At 36.6% G+C, this 24771-nt stretch overlaps 1 protein-coding gene across 5 annotated transcripts in view; it reads right to left on the minus strand.

Annotated features, from left to right (window-relative positions):
* LOC126923435 (dipeptidase 1-like) overlaps positions 1-24771 on the minus strand; it is a 145146-nt gene that overhangs the window by 107168 nt on the left and 13207 nt on the right. For 4 of the 5 annotated variants that reach the window (XM_050736881.1, XM_050736884.1, XM_050736885.1 and 1 more), the window contains one exon: positions 2487-2904. In XM_050736881.1, the coding sequence (XP_050592838.1) occupies positions 2487-2729 (243 nt within the window). In that variant the 5' untranslated portion in view covers positions 2730-2904. Of the gene's footprint in view, positions 1-2486; positions 2905-3366; positions 4380-24771 lie in introns of those variants that run through there. The other variant, XM_050736886.1, reaches the window with a different exon arrangement.

Consider the following 24771-nt stretch of genomic DNA (forward strand, 5'->3'; position numbering starts at 1 on the left):
TAAGCACTCTTGGTCTTCGATTTCGTTTCTTTTAATACAAGAAATACATTCTATATATATTTATCTATTTTTTCAATATATATTTTACATATATCAATGAAATGTTTATTTTTGCCGTTTCAAACGAAAGTTTTGATAAAGATCTAGTCCAATTTTGAGAAATATTGACACGCAAACGCATATAAATATTACTATTCAAAAATAGTGGCAGTTAATATTGGAAACTATTTATATATAATAGACATATCGATGAATCGTGTTTTAAATTTTTAATTTTACTGGCGATATTTATGCAAATAATTAAAATTTCTTATTTATTGATTTTATAAAATAAGATGGTGATTACTAATTTTGATTACTAATTTTACTTCAAACGTATAACAGATCAAATATTTTATATGTTGTACTCAAACAGCTATAAATAAAACATTCAATAGCCTGATATTCCCGATATATCGTGTATTGGTTAAAACAAGTAAAAATATTTGAGGAATATACATAGCCCATGTTATTCTATGTCCAAAATCAATTGACCTCTCGAGACTACTCAACTATGAATAACGTCACAAGTGGTCCTTTCTTTCCTAATTTCAATACACACTTCAACTATGTATAACCTAATGTGTTATAGACAAAGAACACATGCCTATGAATTCAAGTTTTCAATATCTAAAATAAACGACACTGAAAGATGCTTAGGTCCAAAGAAGCAATAGTTAATGCAAAGTATAATAGTTTAAATATTCAAAAAAATTTTCCATATTATATAGAAAAAAGTAGACATGCATATTTATCTTCCACGAACAACAGGAAAGATAACCTTGTATAATTCGTTCCTGGGAGTCATAATTTCAGGACAAAACCTCTTTGTTCATTAACAACCGTCACTTGGCTGAAATGCAAGCTGCGCGAGGACGGGGACAGCCGGGAAACATGTAACAGCGAGAATAGTTTAAGGTAACGACGCGTTTCCATGAAACGCAGCCACGTTAATATTTACCAGCTCAAAGAAATATGCGCATATCGTTAATTTTAGGTGCAACGAAGTAGACGAGTAGCAATGCTCGCTGAAGCGGGGATCAAAGAAACACAGTCGCGCGCATGCCTAGGAATTTCAAAAGGGAACGAGAATTCATTGAAAGAGAGATGGCACACCGCGCTTAGAGCGCGAACAAAAAATGGAAATGTACGAAATGCGTTACGTAGAGATGCAGTTATTTTCGGGATCAATAGCCGCTCCAAGCCGGACCACTCGCGAATTACATGTAAATTGAATCACGATAACAGGAATTGAAGAATAGGTTTCGTTAATTGATTATAAAAATCGCTGTATTGTCACTTTACGATGTTTTGAGAAGAACTGGACATGGAATTAAAATAGAATTTACGTGGCTAATATTTCTGCATCATCTAATATCAATATAGCCGTTTAAACTTAGGTTCCGGACATAACATTTCCAACGATTGCAAGCACTCTGGTACAATAATCGTCCAAAATTAGCTTCAGGTGCTCGAATTAATGTACCAATTAGAAGCGTTTTAGGGGTACTAGTCGGCTGCGTGAGGTCGGATGTAATTCTTTAATGTTGCACGAATTCCTCGTAACATGAGGTCTTAGAATTAGTTAAGCCCGAAATGCCTCATATTGCTAGCGTCAGACTATCGAACAAAGTTACCTGCTGAATCATCAACGGCTTAAAGTTTCCCTTCTCAGCACTAATTAACCCGCTCTTTTCCCCAGTTTGCTGCCGTGAAATTTAATTTTCAACGAACAATAATCATAAATATTGGGATCGAGAGGACCTGGGTTCGTTGCGCTGCTGCGAATTCGTTCAATTCTAACGGGCCAATTAAAGAAACCTGCACACGCCTCAAGCCAAATTAAATTTAATTAACGCGCTGCAAGATCGAGACATGATATTCACGTAGCTACAATGGAGGAGAGGAGAAGGGTACAAGAGTGCCGATAATTTCATTAAATCTTCATGTCGGCATTTTGTAATTTTCTATGGGAACGAGAGATTTATTTAATGAAAAAATTCTTCGAATTGTTTTCCACTTTGAAACGCGTTAGGAAAGTAGAGAGCGAAAGACGTGAAGAGCAATTGAAATTGTTAGAAAGTTATGGGATATTGCCATGGAGGTGGAACTGGGATAGGATTCGAGAAAAGGAAATGGTGGATCTCGATTGAGATTTTTTGGAATATACAAATCTATTGATTCCACAAAAAGGGACCATGATAACTGTTAATTTTGACCACTAATTTACCATTAATTTATACGTTTAATAATATTCACACACTATTTATAGAAATCGACCAAAGTATTCAGATATTTGTGTGCAGCGGTGTATATGTTGAGGCAAATATTTTTAAACTTATCATAGTACGGCATAGCATAATTTATCTTAGCTTAGCTTCCCAGTGGATCTACGATTTGAGGAAAGCTCTAAAAAATGTTAGAAATATAAAATTTCGATCACGTACCTGGGGATAGGTGTCCTCCTGATATGGAGTCCTGCGATGGCACTCATCGTAGCACCTGCCGTCATATCCGCTGGGCGGCCGTGGATATGGATCCTGGACCGCAGCTGCAGCTGCACAGCAGTCCGGTATCTGCGCCTGGTAGGTCTCATAGGGACACTTGTCAGGTTGGGCGGTAGTTCGCGGCGCCTGGTGCACTCGCTCCTGGGGCCCGGTCCCGTAACCGGTACCTCCGGAGTGATGCATCGTCCTCCCGTCGGTCACTACTCAATCACTGCATCGTCGCGATCGCGTCCACAATCGACGTCATGTACCACGTCTGTATCGCGAGCCGCTCTTCGTGCGGGTCCATCGTCACTCTTCTCGTCACCACACGTGTTCCCGTCCCGTCAAATTGATTTAGCCCAGGCCTAACGTCGACCTAAATAGATACAGGGTGAGACAGGGCAGAACTGTCTCACCCTGATCTAGTGACCTATGCTACTCGAGGTTTTCTTTTGGGTTCATATGAAGAAAGGTCTTGGAGAGCCTAATTAGTCGGAGGATAATGATTTGTTTCAATTACGGAAGTGGTGGTTGACCTAAGAAATAGAAAATTCATTCAACTGATTTACCATCCACCCGATTTAACTGATTTTAACTTTAGCGTAACCTATCGACGAACTTCTGCTTCACTTTCATAGATTATAAGCGAAGATTTTCTATTATTTCACATACTCATTCGGATAGATACATCAGATTCAAGAGAACAGAGAACAGAGAACAAAGCTATAGATTCGAAGAAGACTTCTCGCGATGTCCAATTATAGTTTATATAATATATATACACGAAAGTATTGGTTTCCAACGGGTTGGTTGGTACGATCGTTCGATTCCAATTTACCACAGGTTATTCTTCGTACGAGGCCATTATTTTCTTCCACATTTCTTACACAGAATGTTCTGGAAAACTCTCGACTTCTTTTTTCCACCTTCCTTCTCTCTCTCTCTCTCTCTCTCTCTTTGCCGTGAATCTGAGAACGTCTCGGTGAAGTGATATCGATAGATAAAAGCTTGATTCGTTCAATCGAACGATCGAACAATTTCCTGGAAGCAAGGAACTCGGCACAAATACCTCGGGAAGATATCCGTAGCTATTCAGGATAAGTACGTATGTTGCAAAAAGGAGGAGGAAGGTGCAATTTCGAACAACGCCTCTCGAGCAATGTGTTTGAAACGTTCGGAGCAATTATCTTTCATGGTTATGTCGTTTCACAGGGTGTTTTAAATTTTCAATCCATCTTTAATTACCGCACGACTAGCTCGCGTATCTCGTTAACATGAGCATTTTGGCACGAAAATCCCACAACGAAAGATACTTAAGGGGAAATATCGCGTACGAGGAATCGTATCCGTGCTGAATAAAATCGGGTTCTCGGTATGATTCAAGAGTATGTGTTCTGCTCTTATTTTTCCTTTTTAGCTTAGTAATAGCGGTATTATTCTTGTTTCTATTGTAGAGTGGCTATAAAAAATACTGGCACGGTACATAATACAATAGTAAGTACGTAAAACTGATATTCTTAGAAGAAATTTTAGAAACAGATTTAGATTAATTGTCGATATCTACTGGATGATACATATCTTATTCAAATTCCCTTTCTTGAATTGCACTTATAAAAAGATGATTTTGCATAAACACGCATAGTCATAATTCTACGTTGAAACGGTCAAAATCTCGCGATTTCACGGGTTCTGAAGTTCACCCTCAAATTATTCCACGCGATCAATCCTCATCAGCCGAATCATCAATCTTCAAACGTTGGGGGAAGGAAGCGAAATCTCCGCTCGTTTCCCTTTCCATGCCACTCGTCAAGACACGCGTATACACAATCTACCTGATCGTTTCTGTACACGATTCGACCACGAATTCCCAGCCCAGCCTCGAGTTTATTACGCCAGACAAAATCCTTTGTTTCAACCCGTCCTTTTGCTCGCCGTTTCGACTCGGCGTCCTCGGAACGCCACTTCCGGTGTACGTGCTCGTACTCCATAGGTTTCGCTTCCCCTTACTCTCTACGTGTCGCTGACTTCTTTTCTCTCGAGCGGAGCAAGCCTTTCGATCATCAATCGGCTAGTAAAAAGGTAAAGAAAAAATGACGACGTTGAATCTTGACCAGGAAATGGATGGAACTTTAATTTTTGGCTTTTCATGTTCGTGAGTGAAAGTGACGCGTGCATTACAATAATGCTAATTTTAGAATTCTAACTTATACGATAGTTACACGACATATTTGTGATTTTTTCTGGTTGAATTAGATTTGGCTGAATGATTGGATATTTAAATTTAAAGATAATGCGTGATATTGAATTGAAATTTCGAGAAAACGTTTTTACGCAGCAATGTAATAATATTAATTAAGCCAATATCATTAGATAGGTAAATTAATAAAGATTGTGGAATTCATATCTTACAGAACTACCGAACTAATCTAATTGTTCCTACAATACACAGAAGCATCTATTCTCGAATATCACCACGAAACTACGGGCATTGCTGACAATTTTAATTAAAGCTGCCTAAAGCTCTCACAAAGAGGCAACCTGCGAGGCTGTTAAATCCATAATTCCACGATCTAAGAGAGGGTCGACTTGCTCCCTCCTTTCAGCCATCTATTTCCCCTTTGCTGTTCCTTCGTGGACTCTGCTCCTTGATCAGAAAGCTTGCTACGAAGGAAAAAGCTCTTCCATGCTTCCAATAATCAGAGAGGTCGAGTGTAGCTGGTAAAATGCAAGGAACGCAAAGAAAGAAAACAAAGAACGAGTCAAGAGAGGAAATAAAAACAGAATCGAGCTAAGAACTCGTCGGTATGATTTCCTTGATGTTAGCATGCTGTTTTATTCATCACCGTAGTCATCTAGATAAGATAAGATTGGTCAGCTTCAGTCTCAAGTTAGTAAGGTTATCCTGTGGACACTCGATGAACAAAGTTTTCGTTTAATTATCTCTGGTCTGATATCGAAGACGAATTCAGAAACTGAAATGGCAAACTACGTAAGTGCCAGAAGAGAAGATCTCCTTCATCTCGGTGTTATACATTTTTAGTATCTACCTCTTCTCTTATCAAGTAGAATTGCATTTTTAAGAACTGCACCTTAATTAGCATAGGTAAAGCTTGCAAATAAATTCCTCATTTCCTCTGGAGTGAAATTAAATAATAAATGTTGACAGTTAATAAACTAAATGAAAGTAATTACATAGAATACCGAGATAATTAAGATTGCAAGGTATATTTCTCACTTCGCCTAGACTTTTGATAATGGATCACCAACTTTAGCGTTCCTTCATTTTCATAATTCTCAATTGAATTTACCGAAGTACGGCTTCTAAATGAAGAGGCTTTATTTAGTTACATTTAATTCTTACAACAACTGTATTCGCTTCTCCACACTTTCTCGCCTCCTTCTCATTGAATTACTTTGAACACCACAATTTCTCGATTTTCATAATATCTGTTGTTCGCTATTTATTTAATGTAAATACTAAATTTTACAATGTAAATACACATTTTCACGAACGTAGTTAAGGAAATGGTATCTACATCAGTAATTTAATTACTATATATATTTCTATAAATAAACGATTATTTATTACTTACTTATTGGCAATATCAACGTTCATCAAAATACCTAAGACACCTACCCTTGTTCCAACATTATTAATGACATTTTTTTCATTATGAATTCTCCTAAAATTTTTAAAATTCTTCGAGACCTTCGATATAAAAAAGAATAAATTCTTAATGAAACAAATTTTTTGCCAAACATTAATCTTCATTTCTACATTAGTGAAAACGCCTATTTCCTCAGTAATCGCCTTGTTCATTTGGATATTCCTACTTGGGTTTATCCAACAAGAGTTCTTCAATAAAATGACACGCACTATTTACTCAGTGAAGAGCACCGACCCCAATTTAAATATCCCGAGGAATACCGTGAAACGCTGCGGTCCTTCGGCTCCCTCGCATCGAACGATTTCGAAACACGCAATTTCTCGCATTGCCGCCGCGCCGAACGGCAAATACTTCGCCCGGTGGATTCCCGGGGGCCGTTTACACGAGGGAATTATCAGTCGTTGGCGCGAAATAAAGGTGACGTCGCGCTCAAACGCGCAATACTCTTCCAGCTAGTCGACGAGACTGCCGTCAGATCGGCTAGATAATTTTCTCTCTGGCTGGATGTGAAAACGCGGCTCGGTGGAGCGAGGCGAGGCGTCCTTCGTCGCGCTTCCAGGTTTTCTCCAGTTTTCTCGACGTACTACCGTTCGTCTTTTCGTCGGGCGGCGATCATCAATCTTGGACAGTAAGGGGTAACACGTTCATCTCCCAATTACGTCGTTCTTCCTTCCGGGAGAGAGGATTTGCATCCCGGAAGAAACATGCCGCCAATGCGATGACTCCTCAATAAATCGACTTCCTGGACGTGCACTTTCTCGACATACTTCCCTTGTATGGAGATAAACCCGCTGATGACGGAGCTCTGCGAACCATAGTTTCTTATTTTTGTCAGATCCTTCTCGTTGGTTATTAGTTGGCTTTTTGAGAAGATTATTGCCACGAATTTTATCATGCAATTGCTTGCTCACGGTTTAAAAGGATTCCGATCGAGATTTAGAGTAGCTTTGGTATACGTACTTTCAGATTTTTCAAGTTTCACTTTAATAGTATTGAAAGATTATGTGAAAAACATAGGATGAAATATTAATATTATAAAATAGAAAATTTTTATCATATGTTATGTTGTCGGTAGCTTTACATTTTATGCTATGTATAATATAATATATAATATTATACATTAGGTTGTCCGAAAAGTTTCTTTCGTTTCATAAGGTGATAATAGATGAACAATTTTTGTTTTATATTATTTTATTGAATTAAGTGTGATCCATTTCGTTCTATTTCTATTATTATGTTCGTGCATAATTCAATAAACTAATATAAAACAAAAACCATTGCGCGTCTATTATTTCCTTATAAAACGAAAGAAACATTTCAGACAATCTAACATAATTATAAAAATATATATATACATAAATATATAAATATATATATAAATTATATATAATATCAATAGTATAAATATAGTATAAATTATATGTAATATTTATGAAATATATATATGTATATACATTTCAAAATTATGTTCGATTATTCCTGTTTTTTCTGTATATTTTTTCACATATTAATTTTCGCTTAATTAATTAATTAAATTTTAATATGTACATATTAAATATAATATATTTTATATTCTGGTACACTCGACATCACGTAAATGTTGTGACATTTTTTCACATATTAATTTTCGCTTAATTAATTAATTAAATTTTAATATGTACATATTAAATATAATATATTTTATATTCTGGTACACTCGACATCACGTAAACATTTCAGACAATCTAACATAATTATAAAAATATATATATACATAAATATATAAATATATATATAAATTATATATAATATCAATAGTATAAATATAGTATAAATTATATGTAATATTTATGAAATATATATATGTATATACATTTCAAAATTATGTTCGATTATTCCTGTTTTTTCTGTATATTTTTTCACATATTAATTTTCGCTTAATTAATTAATTAAATTTTAATATGTACATATTAAATATAATATATTTTATATTCTGGTACACTCGACATCACGTAAATGTTGTGCACAGTTAATAGAAAAAAACGGAGTTCAGATTATGACATAGAAGATTCGATGGAGGAAATCCTTCCCCCTTCTGAGTTCAGGTATTTTCTCGTCATCAACGGCTGTTTCTTTGAAAATGCGAGGCACACATCTCGCAATACTTAGGGTGGTCTCTCCATCAAAGAATTACGACCTGGTTCTGCACAAGCGTACACTTAAGAGTGGAAATCCTCGATTTCAAAGAGATAGAGGCGTCGAGAGAAGAGAAGAGGAAAGTAGACTCGTTCCTCTTTGTCTCGGGAGAAGTGATAAGGGTACAGGAACAAGGAGACCCTCTTTCGAAGGATCGTCATCCAGCTTTCACTTACATCGCGTACAAGTAAAATTGCGTCATCGTCGTGTCAAAATGTTGATGTTTTTCTTCCGCTGTTTAAACTTCCTGTACTATTTTCCTCACTATTTTCGTCATTATTTCTGCATTGCGTGGATATGTTTTTTTTTTTAAGATTGTACGTTGAAACAAAACTTTTAAATCAGCAAATCAAACCTACAAAAAAAAAAAAAAAAAAAAAAGGAAAAAGAAGGGAACGAAAATACATACGATGCACATTCCACTATAAATCACATTCTTTCCAAAAACTTCAACCACAATGGCGACACGAACTTTCTTGTGCGACGCGTAGTTTTCCATAAACATACGTTTTCGACAAAGAGCCTGGTCCGCTTCTCGCAGTCGAGCATCCTGAAGCAACTCTAACACCATAAACTCCGTGAAAGTCAATTAAATCACAGTATTGCATCCCCGGTTTCGAGCACATCCTTTATCTAGACCTAGAGGATCCAAGACACCGTGTACGCTTCCCTGTCTCTCCTCTCCTTCTCAACAATAGCGATCTCTCTGCTGCTAAGAATTACCCTCTTTTTTCCTCCTTTCACCCTCACACACACGAATCACGTACGATGTCTCTCCCTGCTCGGAAAAAGACTACATTTCTGGAAGTCCTTGGATAAGTTTCTCATTCCCCTTCCGGCTCACCTATTTCTCTATTCTCGTGACGCTTGCGTATCATGGAGCGTGCAACAAACGTCCGTGAAACTCTTCCTAGAAACTTTTCGCCGGACTATCCTCACGAGGACGTCGGATTCTGCTTAGCAAACGCGAGCAACGGTCGTTCGTAGGTGTGTTTTTCTTCTTTTCCGTGCTCGCGAATGGATGATAACTGCGAAACTGGCAAGGAAAAGTTTCTTCGAAAACTTTGCAACGGGTTGGCGATTTTTTTGTTTGAGTGGTCGCGCTGGGTAGCCTCGATGGATGAACGAACTGGGCATTGAAGTTTCTATATCTCTGTCGAATTTAATAGCTTGACAAACGTGTTGTGAAGACTTTGTTGTAGATTTTGAAAGGTTGATCGTTAATTATCATAATTTAGTTTTTGAATATTATGTAATTTAGATATTGTGCGATCGACGTACTTGATTTCATTTTACGTGTGCTTAAAAGGTGATATTTTTTCTTGTTATTTATTAATTAATTTAATTAATTTTTCTTAAATAAGTATTTTCTAAAACAAAGTTTTTATATAATTTTCAAGCTAAAGACTAATTATAGAAATTCTAGGAGAATTGGTACATCAAAAATTCTTATCATTCGTAAATGTACTCGATTCTTTATTTTTGTAGTTCAGTAGCAAAAAATATTTTTAAGTATTTTTATATTTCCAAAAAAACGTACAAATGAATGAATCTCTGTTAAGAATCGAAGAAAAATACCTATATAATAAATATATAATAAATAATAAATAATAAAATATTATAAGAATGGCGAGGAAACATTTTCAAACTTTTGAGTAGCTTGAAGGTTTGCGTTGATTCATCAAATCCTTGGTTCCCTGACTATCGCGGAAATTACAGCCCGAATATACGTGGGGAACGTGTCCTTTCGATATCCTTACAAGATCTTTACGAGTCTCTTTACGAGTGTCTGGATAGAGGAGCAGCTCTCATATAAATACACATTCAAATCTGCTGTTTATTGAATTTACGTTTCTTCTGCTGCATTGCTATCCTGCATTCTTTAAATAACTGAAGAACTTTGCAACAGGTAATTTTCCAGTACGCAATTATTTCTCCATTCAGCATAAATTTATATTTCTTATTTTGCTTTTTTAAAAACAGAAAATATCTTCCAAGCGTCCAGAGAACATCCACTTCGTCAGTCAGTTTTACTTCCAATCTTTCAAAGAATCCTCTTTCTGGCTTAATGAGTGATTTTCAAAATCTCCATCTCCTTTTCTCCCACTATAGAAATTCCTCGCGGAGACGCATTCGTCTTTCCATGTCTGCCGGATCGTCGATAGCAAAAATCGCTGAGGGAGAGCTTCGTCTGAGGAGTTTTAGCAGGAACCCTCGTAAAGTTCTAAGAGGCGGATTTAGCTTAACGAAGCCTCGCGATATTCAGACCGCGGTCGCTCGTAAATTTTTCCAGGACAGATAAAGCCCGCCAGACGAGTTAAACGGAGAAACGCTCGGTAACTCGTATTTATCTCGTTGGGTACCGCAAATTTTTTCGGGAACCACTGCGTGAATTTTTAAGTTCTGGCCACCCTGCATGCCGTTCATCGATTACTCGCTGCTAGTCAGCTCGCAGATTTGTGCAAACTTCCTGCTTCTTCATGCATAAATGGAGATAGAATAAAATTATTCGAGAATCTTGCAACGGAGTGTAACTGTTGTAGCCTCATTTACTACCACAAAATTGTAATGATTGAAACTTACAAATTAGCATATTAACAAGTATGTGTATATATAAAATCAGTAATTCCACTTCCAGTAATATTTAGAAAGAATCTTTATCATATTAGCAGCAAATTCTGTTATCCCAATGGCAAAATCGTTCCTTCTCAAAATTTGAACGAATCTTACTTTTGTAAAAAAAAGGTCGAGCTTGATACAAATTTAAATCACCCGAAATTCATTCACGCAGGTAGATCGACTGGCGTAAAACAGGCGATAAAAGATACTCGAGAGAGGCGGGGAAAGTTTCCAGCGCAAAAATAAAATTACTTTTACGAGCGACACTGGCCCCCGTAGGTCGGCCATAAACGTAGATACTCGTGCGCCGCGCCTTCGCCGAATCCCTGCGAAATTTTTTAATAAAAGAAATCTTGCCGTAGCAGCCAGGAAAATTTATCGCCATGGAAATAATTTTTGCTCGAGATTCGCTAGACTAGACGCGAGTACGAGATGAAGTCCGCGAACGCAACGAAACGGACACGTGATGCGCCATGGAGAGATATAAATTTTGCTTCTTGACAGGACACAAAACAACGTGACCGCGTGGTTGTTGTACGGTCACCGAGTTATTTTATTAACCTTCTATTTACCAAGTCTATGTCCAGCGTTTGTTTTCTCACCCTTTGTCCAACATTTGCCCAGTCACGATTCTTCCTTCTACGAGTCTGTCAACATTGACTTTCATAAATTGTCCCATAGGGAATGATTATGGTTGTCAACGGAATGACACATCTCTCTCTCTCTCCCTCTCTCTCTCTCTCTCTTTCTTCATTCTGGAATTTCTTCGCCGTTGCCTTAGAGAAGCGAAATAAGTTCTTATATCACGAATCATTAACATGGCTTCCGTTTTTAGGAACATTTAAGATTAGTCGTGTGACATTTATCTTCATTTATTCAATTTATTGTATTTGCGCTAGATGTGGTGTCAAGAACGAACACAGGAAGGAAGCCATTTTGGGGGTCGAAAATTCGCTCTAAAACGTTGCACGAGTAAAGGAACGCGGAGATTATCGGTGGACTCATCTAGCTTGTCGAAGGATATAGATCCCTTGCAGCAACATAAATCCTGTATCCTGCCGGAACACGGTGCCAGCAGGGTGCGGCTATCGGCTTATTCCATCATTCTTGTGTTTATCGAGCTGGCGTTTACCCTTTCACGCTCTCCATTTCTTTCTTACCCCCCTTCTTCATCACAGCTTTTCTTCCTGTTTCTCCCTCTCCCCTTCTCCTTTAGACCTACGCCTTAGCTTTCTCTGAGCTATTCATCGAACTGCTCAATAAGGTTTCGCAGTTGAACCTTCGGGTCAAAGGTATTCGTCGAAGGCTACATAGTGCAACGACCTCACCTTGCATGGACATAAGCTCTTTCTTTTTATTTTCCTTTTTCTCTTTGTCTTTTTTTTCATGCTTTCTTATTGCTCTTTTAACGTGGATCCGTGAAAGACGATTATATTTTCTTTCTTTCACTATAGTTTCGCCAATAGTTACGAAACTGATATTCTTCTCGAAGAAGTCATTTGGAGATTCTCTTTATTGCCCTTTATCATTTCGAAAGTCAGAAATTACGAGTTTATTTTACCTGCGTTAAGTAGGAACTTTTTGGGTTGAAGTTGTGGTAATGGAGATTGTAAGATTCTTTTATGATTTTGGAATTATATGAAATCGAAGCAGAACTATTGGTACCCTTGCACTCGGGACTGGAACTTGCGGTTAATCAGTATTACGTCACGTAAAATGGACCGCGCGACGTCCTTCATTGTCTGACCGTCAAGGCCCAAACACTATTAAAAAGACCCTCAATAAATCTAAGGCTCTACCATAAACCAAGTCTTATTAGTTTGCAGGAACCTTTAATCCTGCAAGTGTTTTCGGTTTATAGCTGGTACATAAAACAGTCCTTAGGTCTATTGTACGTTCTTACGAATTACGGAGAAAGTAGGTAGTTACATAATGGAAAAAACCAAATAGTTGCTAACGGAAAAGGTGGTTTTTCCCATAAAACAATGTCCCCCATGAGCCACGTTGATAGGAGGCCTTTTCCTCCTATCTTCATTTGTAACGTTGATCATAACGAATCGGCATCGCGGATCGTATCCCTCACTTTCCTAACTAAAAGTGTGAGCAACGAATTCGCGTTCTTTGTTCAAAGGGCACACCCTTACCGAGCTTTCCTTCGTAATCACACAAGAACGAAATTCACTGCTTCTGCGACAACAAGAGGATCAACTCAATTTCTACATCCCTCTAGACTTGCTCTCGTCATTACAGAGCAGTCACATCATCTATACTGTTCCTACTGTTCCTACTGCTCCTACTGCTTCTACTGCTTCTACTGCTTCTACGCCATCAGGAGGGTCAATTCTACTGGTTCTCATAACCAAAGAACAGTCAACTTCAACACTCTACTCGTTCTTGGAACGACAGAAAAGTTTATCATCGGGAGTCTATATCAACAGAACAAGGAGTTCTATCTCAAAACTCTAAACTCTAAAACTCAAAATCCTCAAGACTTCTTTGAAGGCCACCTCTCTACACGGATTCTCTCATATCAGAGCAATCCATTTCTCGTCACCTATATCTTAAGCAGCGGAATTACTAACTTGTGTTGTTGTACAAAGTTATGGGAAATATATATTTTATAACCCCGTTAATCGCAGCGTTATACCAACTCAACCACCTCTATTATCTTAACGGAAATCAGGGGATCGATCTATCCGCGGCGTCGATTATTATAATCGTAATGGGAATTTACGACTCCCGTTGACGTGTTTCCTCGCGATTGCGACTCCACACGATTGGTTGAAAATACAATCACGATACTACAGGTTTTAGCGATTTAACTATTTTAACTTCTTAATTATAAAACTACCGTAATACCATTAAAATGACATTAAAAAGCAGTCTCAAGTTTCACCAGGTCCACTCCTTTCTATACTTCGTTATTCATGGGAAAAATTTTCAGCGGGCATCACAAAATCGTGAAATCTCTTATACTTCCTTAAAATTTATTCGAATATTACAATCAGTGTCCCATAGAGTAGTGGCCGATTGGCGATTAGGAATCTTGTCATACGACGATGGCTGGTAGAGCCGGCGACGAACAACTCGTTCCATTTCCTGACATAACGACCTCGAGGGGTCGATCAGACCGTAAGCTCCCATCGTTGATGTTCGACGAGCTTCCGGCGAGCTTCCACGTCTCAGGAACGAGACGAAGGAAGGGTATTTCCACGTGACCTACAGCCGCTTTCTCGCGCTACGTGCAACTCGAACGCCTCGATACCTATCACAGTTCTCGCGCGGATTTTCCGTCTGATAGCCTTGAATTTCATCGAAAGGTCAACGATATTTTTCCGTTTGCTTCCCACGTTTCTCATTCTTTGTTTCTCTGTATGTCTTTTATTTTTCTCTCGATGTAGAATTCGTGATATTTACGTGAGAACTTGATACGTATCATGTAAAGAAGTAAGAAAGGCGTACTAGGTTACATTTTTGAAATTGTGACTTTATGAGGGCAGGAACAGTAATGTTTTAGCGATTTGATCAGTGTATTATTTCTTATAGGTACATGCAATGATATTTGATACTATGTATAAAGCATAATCGTCAGCAGAATCGTTTAATTTATTTTACATAAAATCATTGTTTCGTAAGCAGGATCCAAACTATACATGTTATCTGATGCGTAAAATTGCATTTATAGGAGGTTGACAAAGGATCGTATTGATAGATCATCAATTGAATAGTTCATTGATGACAGATTATTAGGTGTCGGATTATCGAGATTCTATTGTTTAGACCATAACAAGCGCCGCAAATGAATAGTGATTTAGACGAGCTGAACGCCAATGTGTACGTCCATTCAAGATAAGTTATGGCATATTGCATTAAGATCTGAATTATCTGAATTAATTGGAGCCCGTTGTGCAATCAAATTAGTAAGTAAAATCTACAAATAGAAATATTATTCATGATTATAATTAAAGAAGAAACTCGATCATCGTATTTTGGAATAATTAAGTAATTATACAATTTATCAAAGTATTTTCTTTGATCAAGTTCTGTTTAATTAAAAATCTCTTTTCGTGTACGTAATTAATTTTTGTGTAACGAATAGCAAGATATTCAAAGAAGCCGATTTATCGCACGTACATTCCTGCACGAGTGTTTACATGTCTAAGGAAGGTTTGTCACGTGTAATGCCATTCGTTTTTCGCTCGCGACGATTCGATGCAGTTTCAATTGTTAATTAGACAACTTCAAGCTTCCTGAGTAATTGGATAAGTTTACGAATTGCCGGTTTACTAAGAGAATATGACAATTTTCCTCGTATTCCTGTTTATATAGAAATTGATTAAATAAAATAAGTTTAAAATAATTGATTTCCATATCTAATATCAACGTTACTTATTTCTTTGTTTTATAGTCCAATTGTTTCCAAAAAATGAACTTTATAAGAGAGTTTAACTTTTAAGAGAGGAATATTATTATAATTAATATAACAATGTTCCGTTGTAATTTCATATTTTTATTATAATAAAGTAAGTAATCTAAATAAGGTATTTAAAAGTTTATGTTTATAAAACATTTTTTTTCTTAATTTTACTTACAGAATATGCTAATATTATTTTTTCGAGAAAACTAGGACGCTCCGTATAAATATTTCTGTACAAATATTAGACTCCAGTAAAATTCTCAGATATTTAGTTCCTCTTATCCATCTGTGAAGATATAATCCGCGACAAAAGAATAACACATCCCGCAATCAGTTAATTTTTATATCAAAAATCATAAAAATTTACTCTTGAATACATATATACGTTTTGTATATATCACTTTCTACCACGTAGATATGAAGGTGTTAATACGAGATTCGTTTATCTGTAAAAATGAAAGTGTCATAAAAAAACCATTGGTAGCTAATTTTTGTAGAGTCGCCAGAATTTCGTATAATTGAAATGACTCGCCTTGGCATTGATAAAAAGATCTTTTGATTTTTTTTTATTTACTTTTTCTCATTCGAATAAAATGCATTCGGTCAATTCATTTATGCTATTGAATTGTCTGCCTTTACCATAAACAGCTCTAGCAAGATATCGACAGTTTTCTATTGTATTTATACATATCAATGAAATATGTGGAGAGCTGTGCACTCTTACTACCATGTGTTATCCTGTTGAAATATAAATTACTCCCCAGAGATTCGTGTTGTATGTGTTGCAATTTGTGCCCAAATTAATTCTAAATACTTTTTGCTATTCAATTTACTCTGAATAAATTTTGTATTTGTTCCGCCATGAAAGCCAATATCGGCTCACATCGTCACTACGACAGCTCAAAATTTTTGCTTCCTTCCGCATATCATGATAACAATAATTTCACTCATCAGAGCTCTCCAAATTAAATTTCTTTCCATCAGTAAACGACACTTTTCTGCATTTCTTTTTCCAGTGCACGTGTTCTTCCGTAAACTGCAATTTTGTCTTCTCATGTGCCTCTGTTAGAGGAGGTTTCCTTTGTAGTTTCTTTCGTTGTAAATGCTTACATTATTTCAGGATACCTTAGACATTTCTTATATTCGTTTTCAGCAGCTTCAGCAATCTCTCTTGCAGTTATCGATGAATTCTATGCTACTCTTGAAATAGCACGCTTCTCTTGTACTGTTAAAACTTTAGGTTATCCACGATTTCCTTCGGCCGTAATTTTGTGCATTACAAGAAAAATTAACAACAACGTTTCCACTTCTGCCGACAGCTTTAGTAATTATCTTTGTTTTTCGTATTTATAATATATACGATCATAAATACGATTATAAGTAAATAGTAATATTCACGATTATTCGTAATTATCTTAAAATACAAATTTTCCTTTTGATAATATTAAAATCGTTTACATTTCCCGATCTGTTGGTTTTTTTCACATCTCATTTTCTATAAATTACGTATAATATCTCACTACACTATATTCTAAAGTATCACTGACTGGCACTTGCTCGTGTTCAACTAGGAAGTGAGAATACACAACGTGTACTATCATTTTGTCAGACTAATTTTGCACAATGTAAATAGAACAATGCACAATAGAATTAGGAGATAGAAATAGAGAATTACGTATTTCTACACCCTTTCACATCTATTACAAGCTTCACAGGGTGTGCTATTTTTTACTGCGACTTGTAAGTATTTTGATCATCTTTCAAATAATCTCATTTTAATACTTGCTTGAATTTGCTGTGTAACTTATCTTATATCATTTCAGATATGTAATTTAAGAAACAAATAATAAATATAATTAGACAAAGATATTTGCAGACTTTTATTGAAAATAATCTTTTTCTTTGTTCCTCGCCATTTTTAATGAAATAATTCGAAATTATACTATATTGGATAATGTGCAGTTTTAAAATGTTATCAGACGATAATAAAAAGAATCAAATCAATCAGAGTGCATTAACATCATTCGCACTGTATTTCGTTCGGTTCCGCCCTAAATTCGAGGTATCGATTTCATCTTTCGTCTAACGATCACAGGTGGCTTCTTCAGGCGTCTCTAGCCTCTCGTTTCTCTCTCGAGTCGGTTGCATTGGCGAGTCAGCCGATTTTTGTGCTATTTCCACGCGCTAACGAGCCGCGAATCTCGGGTTCCCTGGAAAAACTCCGAGAAATATCATAGCTAAAGATATCGTGGTGTGTGTGCTCAAGCGCGAGTGCAAAAGTCCGTAGACTATTTCTTCCAGCCTAAACTCCCTTGGACTTTCTTCCCTTCTTCTGTTCGTCGGTCACCAGGTCTTACACTTCTCCCTGTCGCCTTCTCTTGTTTTCCATCTCTTGGTTCTTGGCCTTCAGTTTCTCTTTCCTTGGAGCTCGCGTGCGTCCTTTAAGTTTAAGATTAGTGGCAGCCGCATAATTACTGGACCGATGGAAGATAATAGAAAAGAATATATGTATCAGTAGATAAATTGGAGGGCTATAATTCGTTTCATTCCTTTATTCTCAACTGAAAATCCTGTTTTCTATTGTAAGAATATATTTTGTTGAAATTAATAACAAAGGTTACTGTATGCATAATAATCAAATCAGGTCTTCTTATCTTTCTTATTTTAGCCGTTTTGATCTTCAGTTCATAGAATTCAAGAGGTTTTTAAGCGTGTGTTGTGGTTAGTCTCAATCCGCTGAAGAGCTCAAATCGGGACTAACTTCGAAAGTTTCAATAGGAACGTTGGAAAAACAAATTAAAATCCAGACGATCTTTACCAAACGTTTTCTTTAAAATTTGAAGCTTGGGTATACCTCTTCCTGTCTCATTAATTTTATTAAAACGTTAACTTGAAATAGTTTCGCTATTTAAATTCGTAATTACTTGTTGGGTTGTTCCACATCAAAGCAATAAATTCAGTAACGAATATAATCCAGTACGAACTTTTACAAAATATATATCATATTAATGCTTAGTAATGTAGAGAGAAAAATATTCGACCAATCGGATTACTCGACTGAGATTTGAACCCGGATTTTCCACTCGCCGAATGAGTAGTTTCTCCACAGAGGTACCCAGACCATCGCCGAATGTTTTCTCCCGAATTCTTATGTGTCATTAGACGGTTGCCTACAGTAATTAAGTAGTTCTTACTATATATAGTAGATATAGTAGATAATTGAACGGTTAATATTGATTAAATCATTTAAAATGTCAAACATAATTACATATATAATTTCCATAATACATAATGTTCGTAATTGCAATAATTTAACTCTTAAACTGTAAACGTTTTTACCCTAGTCTCAGTACCCTCAAACTATAAATGTAAGTCTTTCGTCTCCGGTGCATTTTTCAACAGGTACTTAATTTGAATTTTTGCGAAAGTCAGCCTGTGTATTTAGGATAAGGAATTTACATGACGCGAATAACAGGCTCTAATTATCAGTACAAATTAGTGTTATACAAAAGACAGCAATAGTCGTAATACATCACAATCAATGATAATTAAAATATTAAACAGAGATAAATAAAAGAACATTTGCCGATAAATGAATCTTACCTCTTTTACTCCGATATCTTCCAAGCGAAACTATACTTTAGTTTCTTTAACGATAGATATACATATTTAGCTTTGTCCGTTTGGATTTTTTACAATTGGAGATATCGAAATGCCAATTAATTCTAAAATTTTTAATTACATCGTGATAATAAAATTAAAATTCACATTCATATTTCATGAGATAAATGTAGTGGCGCGTTTAAATGAAAATTCACCACCTTAAATTTAATTTCGCCATCGTGTACGAACAATAAATATCGTCACAAATATTTCGCTTGTAAAATGGAAAAATCAATATACATACAGCACTATTGCACATAACACTCTTAATCAATAAAGTAAAAGACAAAACGCGAAACTTATTCTTGTTCTCGTCGCTGAAACGTTCTGGTTGGAACTTCTCAAGCTCAGGGAAATACTTAAGATTGTGATGCAATGCGTAAACAGGAAACCACACAATGTTATCCGAACATACGATTAAATACTTGTAACCGGGTTCCGCTGGAGGCAATTGGAACTTTCGCGCACAACTTGTTGATGAAAACCATCGGAGGATATTTTCGATAATGTCTGCAACGTCACCATTTCCATGTACTTCATTTTCACGAGAGCCTCGTACAAAATCAGCCCGTTTCCTTCTTCCATATATCGATCCACCTCCTCCCTTAGTTTCTCTTGAACGTCCGGATTAAGCGCCAACTCGTGGGCCATGTAACACATCAAGATGGAGGACGTATTGAAACCAGCCAAAAAGAAGATGAACGTCTCTGAGCTGTGATATCATCGATAGTCGTCTGATGCTTGGCAGGCTTCTCCTTATCCATAGCCTGCATCAAAAGGTGAATCATGTTCGGTTACCTTATGGAAGAAGTTGGTAGCGTCGCGTGAAAAGAACGATAATTCTATCATTCTGATTGAACGTGGATTCACGCTCCCTATAAATTGACCGCTATTGCAGTGCAACAGTGCGATTGTAATCGAGGACAACCCAGTGACGCGGAATTTTTTGGCATTAGCATACCTCTTTCCGTTTCTTAAATTCTACGCGCTTCCTTGTTATATTGCCAACGAATCTTTGGTCGGAAACTTAAACATCGCATGCGGTCACCTCACCATTTTGAAAAATGCCCTCTTCATCTCGAGAAAGTGTCAAATCAGGAAATTCAAGTGTCCATGCCCAGCAACTTGGCTAACTTCAAACATCGTTCCTATCATCAGTCTGTAGTAGAACTTTATCAAGTAAACACGCAGTTCTTCTATCCAGTATAGGCCCCTGTTCCTATTTTTTTCCGAACTGTCGTTAAACTTTAAAGAGACTCAATTGCATTAAGTTGCACTTCAAGGCTGTCGAGTAAAAATTCGCGTGAACGATCTCTCGCATTGCAACAACCGCTATTACCTGATTTTGAACTGCTCTGCTGTGAATCTAAGAATAAGGAACAGAGAAAGCAATCGAAATACAACAAGACACCTCACAGACTTTGTATTTAGACAGATCAGTTTAAAAAGATTGAAATTAATTTAACCCTCGTACATGGACTGTTATTAAACTTTGATGCTCATTTACAATCATTCGAGATCACACAAGTAATAGTGACTCTGGACACAGTCATATTCAGGAATATTTCCCTATCTTTTAACGCTAATTTGGAGGTTCTAACGCTTTTAATTTTTACGTAACACCTTACTTTCGTCTAAAATCGTGCGTTCGTACAAAAATTGATGCTTTTTTGAAGACTGAGAATACTGCAAAACAGAAAATAAATTTTTTTGCTAAGCAGTAACAGAAGAATAGGTTAGATGAATTTTTCCATATAATGTAGCATTTAAAATCACAGGTAGTTGATTTCCCTGTCTGTTCCATTTTCGTTTACTAGTTCTAACATCCAGTCAACATAATATCATTAGTTACAAATAATATTTGCGTAATATATGTGTACCTAACTTTTCAGTGGCAATCATCAGCGAGAAAGAAATGATTCTTGCTTCGTGCCACCGGGAACGAATTACAATAATTCAATGAAACAGTTAAATTTATTTGTTGCAGAAAATAAGGGAAAAATTTCTATCTCTGGAGAACGTGTGGTTACATTTTAATAGGTTTGGACAACTTCAAAGCCTGTAGTTCGCAAACTTGTGTAACTTAACCTAACTTCGGCAGAGACGAACTCCCTTTGCACATAATATCCGATAATCTCATGCTCACATAGCTAATAGCTCCTATAATAAGCGTCTATTTCGCTCACGGTCATAGTTTAAATATGCTAAATCTATCTGCACAATTAATTCACCACTTTAAAACTGGGTTAAATTAACCTACGATCTATTCGTATTTTGTTTAGATGAATTTATAAGTATTCGTAAAATAATCATTTAATGTTGTTTCTTCTAGCTCAGTGACAGTATGGTGGAATATATTCATTGCAGTATATTATAATATACTCGAATATTTCTAAAACGGCTAGTACTTTGTCATTAAACGTATATGATGTTACTAATCTTGAGAATCTTTTTGTAGAACAAATTTTCCATCCTTTTATTCATTTTTCCATCGCTATTTTTTGTTGCATCTTATTAAATTAAAAAGACCGCCACGTTATATCGAAGTTGTTTTTAACGCGTGGCAAGAAAATGTATCAAAACTTTTCTAATTTTGGTTTTCAAGCATTGTCAGGGGAATGACTTCTTTATCTTAAAGTTCCACCTCTTATAAATGTATCTTTTTTAGTCTGTTTGTAGTTTTCTTTCGGTATATTGTACAAACTCCTTTGAGTTTGACTTTCCTCGTATTTATCAAATTGTTTCCTGCAGTTGGTATGCGAATGAAAGTTGGAATTAAATTTTTGTCAGACTGAATTGGAGAGATTTTGTAAAACTTTTCCTTATACATCGAAACATCATGTAGTCTTTGTTGTAAAGTATGCAAAAAAGATGTTCCTTGCAACTTCTGCTCTTCTGTTTGCAATTTTTCTCAAACGCGATAACATTTTCTTTAGATCGATCCATCTCTTTACATTCTTTTTCGTACAGGATCAATGTAACATCTCCTTTTCTTGCCAAAGTAGGACCTGTGTGTTATTTTATTTCCTTAAATACCCTCCCATTGCATGAGCTCGTTCGATTCACCTAACCCCCACCGAGTCTCCAATTTCTACTCTCCTCCACGATTTCCTCCTCCAATAGTACCTATACCACCTACCACAGGAAAACAGCGTCAACACATCACAATTAACCATCCTTCCATGTCCTAGCGATTCAACCCCTCCTGCACCCGCAGACAAGCGGCGCGAATCACTTTATATCCAACACTTCGTCTATTTCTACCAGACTTAGAAACATCGGCATTCACCCATACAACGACGTACACGCTGTCTACCACCGAGTCCCCAGTTCTCGGTCTGCCGTTCCATAGCACTGGAGGGTTCTTTTTCCCCCTTTTACGAAGTCGCGAGGTTAACTCGCATTCTATTAGCGTCTGGCATCGATTCAAAGGGCACCGTAATCGAAGATGCAGGCGGCTGGAGGAGTACCGAAGGTTGGGGAAGGGTGGGAATCGATTCTAATCGAATCATGCCAGCCTGCACGGATTATATCCTTCTCACGAGATTGGTCCGGTCGTGGTCAAAGGACATATCGCTGGTCGACAATCACTTAAGGCCCACTCTGGCTGGTTAGAGAGCCGACCAACCGCAAACGTGCCGTTGGCCTTCTTCCTTGGTGTCCAGGCAAATCGATCTTGATCTCACGGGTTCAGAAGAGAGCCTCTCCTTCCATATCTCCATATCTCCCTACCTCCCTTTCTCCCTTTCTTCCTCTCTCTCTCTCTCTCTCTCTCTCTCTCTCTCTCTCTCTCTCTCTCTTTCTGTCTCTCTTGGCTTTGGTCTCGATTCAATCTTCCAGATGAACATTGCGGTCGTCAAAGGAATTATCATTCTCCTCCCTTTCATTGATCGACCAAAACTCTTCGGTCGGCGAATACTTTGACGATGCCTCGCAAACGATATGATGCTAACTGCACTCTGTAAACCTCTAGCTGAGTTGTGCGAGCTCGTTTGCAACGTTTTATGACTGTGGTGGTTGTTTCGTTGGTCATCGAGGTGTGGCTGCTAGATTGTTTGGTGCATTTAGGCGGCAAGCCTGATAGGGGGAGATCGTGTTGCCCGATGCGAATCGACAGGTGTTGGGGGTTGGCCAGATGGCGGCTCGTATCGAGTCTCGGTAGCACGGAGGATGCAGTTTGTATTAATTGCAGCTGGAAATTTTTTCTATTGCGATTGTGATTTGATATTGATTTTGGTTGTAAAAGATACGCGTCCTGTGGTGTTCGGGCAATTTGGAATTTGTAATAATTTTATATGGGAGTTTTTGGTATCGCAGCTATTATAGTAATATATATGCAGTTTATGGAGTCATAATTATACGGAGTTTTATGCAGTTGATATACATTTCGGAGTTTAACAATAACACCACAACATCAATTTTCGAACGTTCTGGAGTTCTATGCAGTGGTTTTTAAGTATTAACAATATCATATGAAAGCGATTGGGCAACGTTATACATAATGAAGAAAATTCCAAAGAACATTTGAATTTGCAATTTGAATTTATTTGAAAATGATAAACAAAATATTTCTCTGGTGAGCATCTATATGTACCAATGTATTTACAACGTATAACAATTTATTAAATTACAACGAAATGATAAAATTATAATGTAGGCGATAAAAATAAGTAATTTTAATAACGAGTATGACTTCCATCTTTATCTATTAATTCTAAGATGCGATTAGGCATACTTTTAATTAAATTTTTCGGAATTCCTAATTTGATTTTATACTTCAGTAACAACTGTTTTTAACTACAAAATTTGATTTTATACTTCAGTAACAAATGTTTTTAACTACAAAATTTTTGGAAGTTGAATATTTGCATAAATATGCCGTACCATAATACCTCATAGATTTTCGATTAGGAAGCATACAGATTGTTTGAATAAATTCATGTTAAATCTTCCAAGCCATGCTGTGAGTTCTCAGCTTTTATGTATTGAGGCATTATCTTGCTGATAAGTATTAAATTACTAAATACTAAATTATTTTTCAAAATATCAATATCAATCTCTGCACTATTCATTTTTGGAGTAGGGAAAGCAAATTGGAGCTTACCTCTGCAGCAGAATGCATGCCACATGATAAGTGTTCCTCCATTGGAATTATGCTTAGAGAAGTATTTTTCTTCCTTACGAAGGTAAATAGCGAATTAAGTAAGGCATATTAAACATAAACTTAGCTCTCGATTTATTAATGTAAAAAATTAATTTGCATTATTGCAATTTCTACTCATGTTTTTACGAACGTATTGAAGTCTGACTACGTTGTGGCGTTTTAAGAACGTAGATGCAGACATCATTTTTTGTTTTGTAATGTACGGATTACGTTTAAAAACACGTTGAACGGTCCAACCAGAAAGGTTGAGATCACATTCCTTCACAGTTTCTTTTTAATGTAACTTTTTAATGTATTGCGCGCAACTTTAACAATTTGTCTTTCAGTACGGCGAGATAACTTCTTTTTAGGTGCACCATTCTTGCTTTCTTCACGCGTAGTAGGACCACGTAAAAATTTAGTACAACTTTATGAAATCGCCCGAGTTTACGTGCGATTTCAACAATTCTCAATTTTTATTCTTTGTATGCTAAAATCGCACCTTGTTCTTCTTCGGTGAGATAGCTATCGCGTAGCATTGTCTAAATTAATCGAAAA

The sequence above is a fragment of the Bombus affinis genome, chromosome 13 (genome assembly GCF_024516045.1).
Source record: "Bombus affinis isolate iyBomAffi1 chromosome 13, iyBomAffi1.2, whole genome shotgun sequence".
NCBI lineage: Eukaryota > Metazoa > Arthropoda > Insecta > Hymenoptera > Apidae > Bombus > Bombus affinis.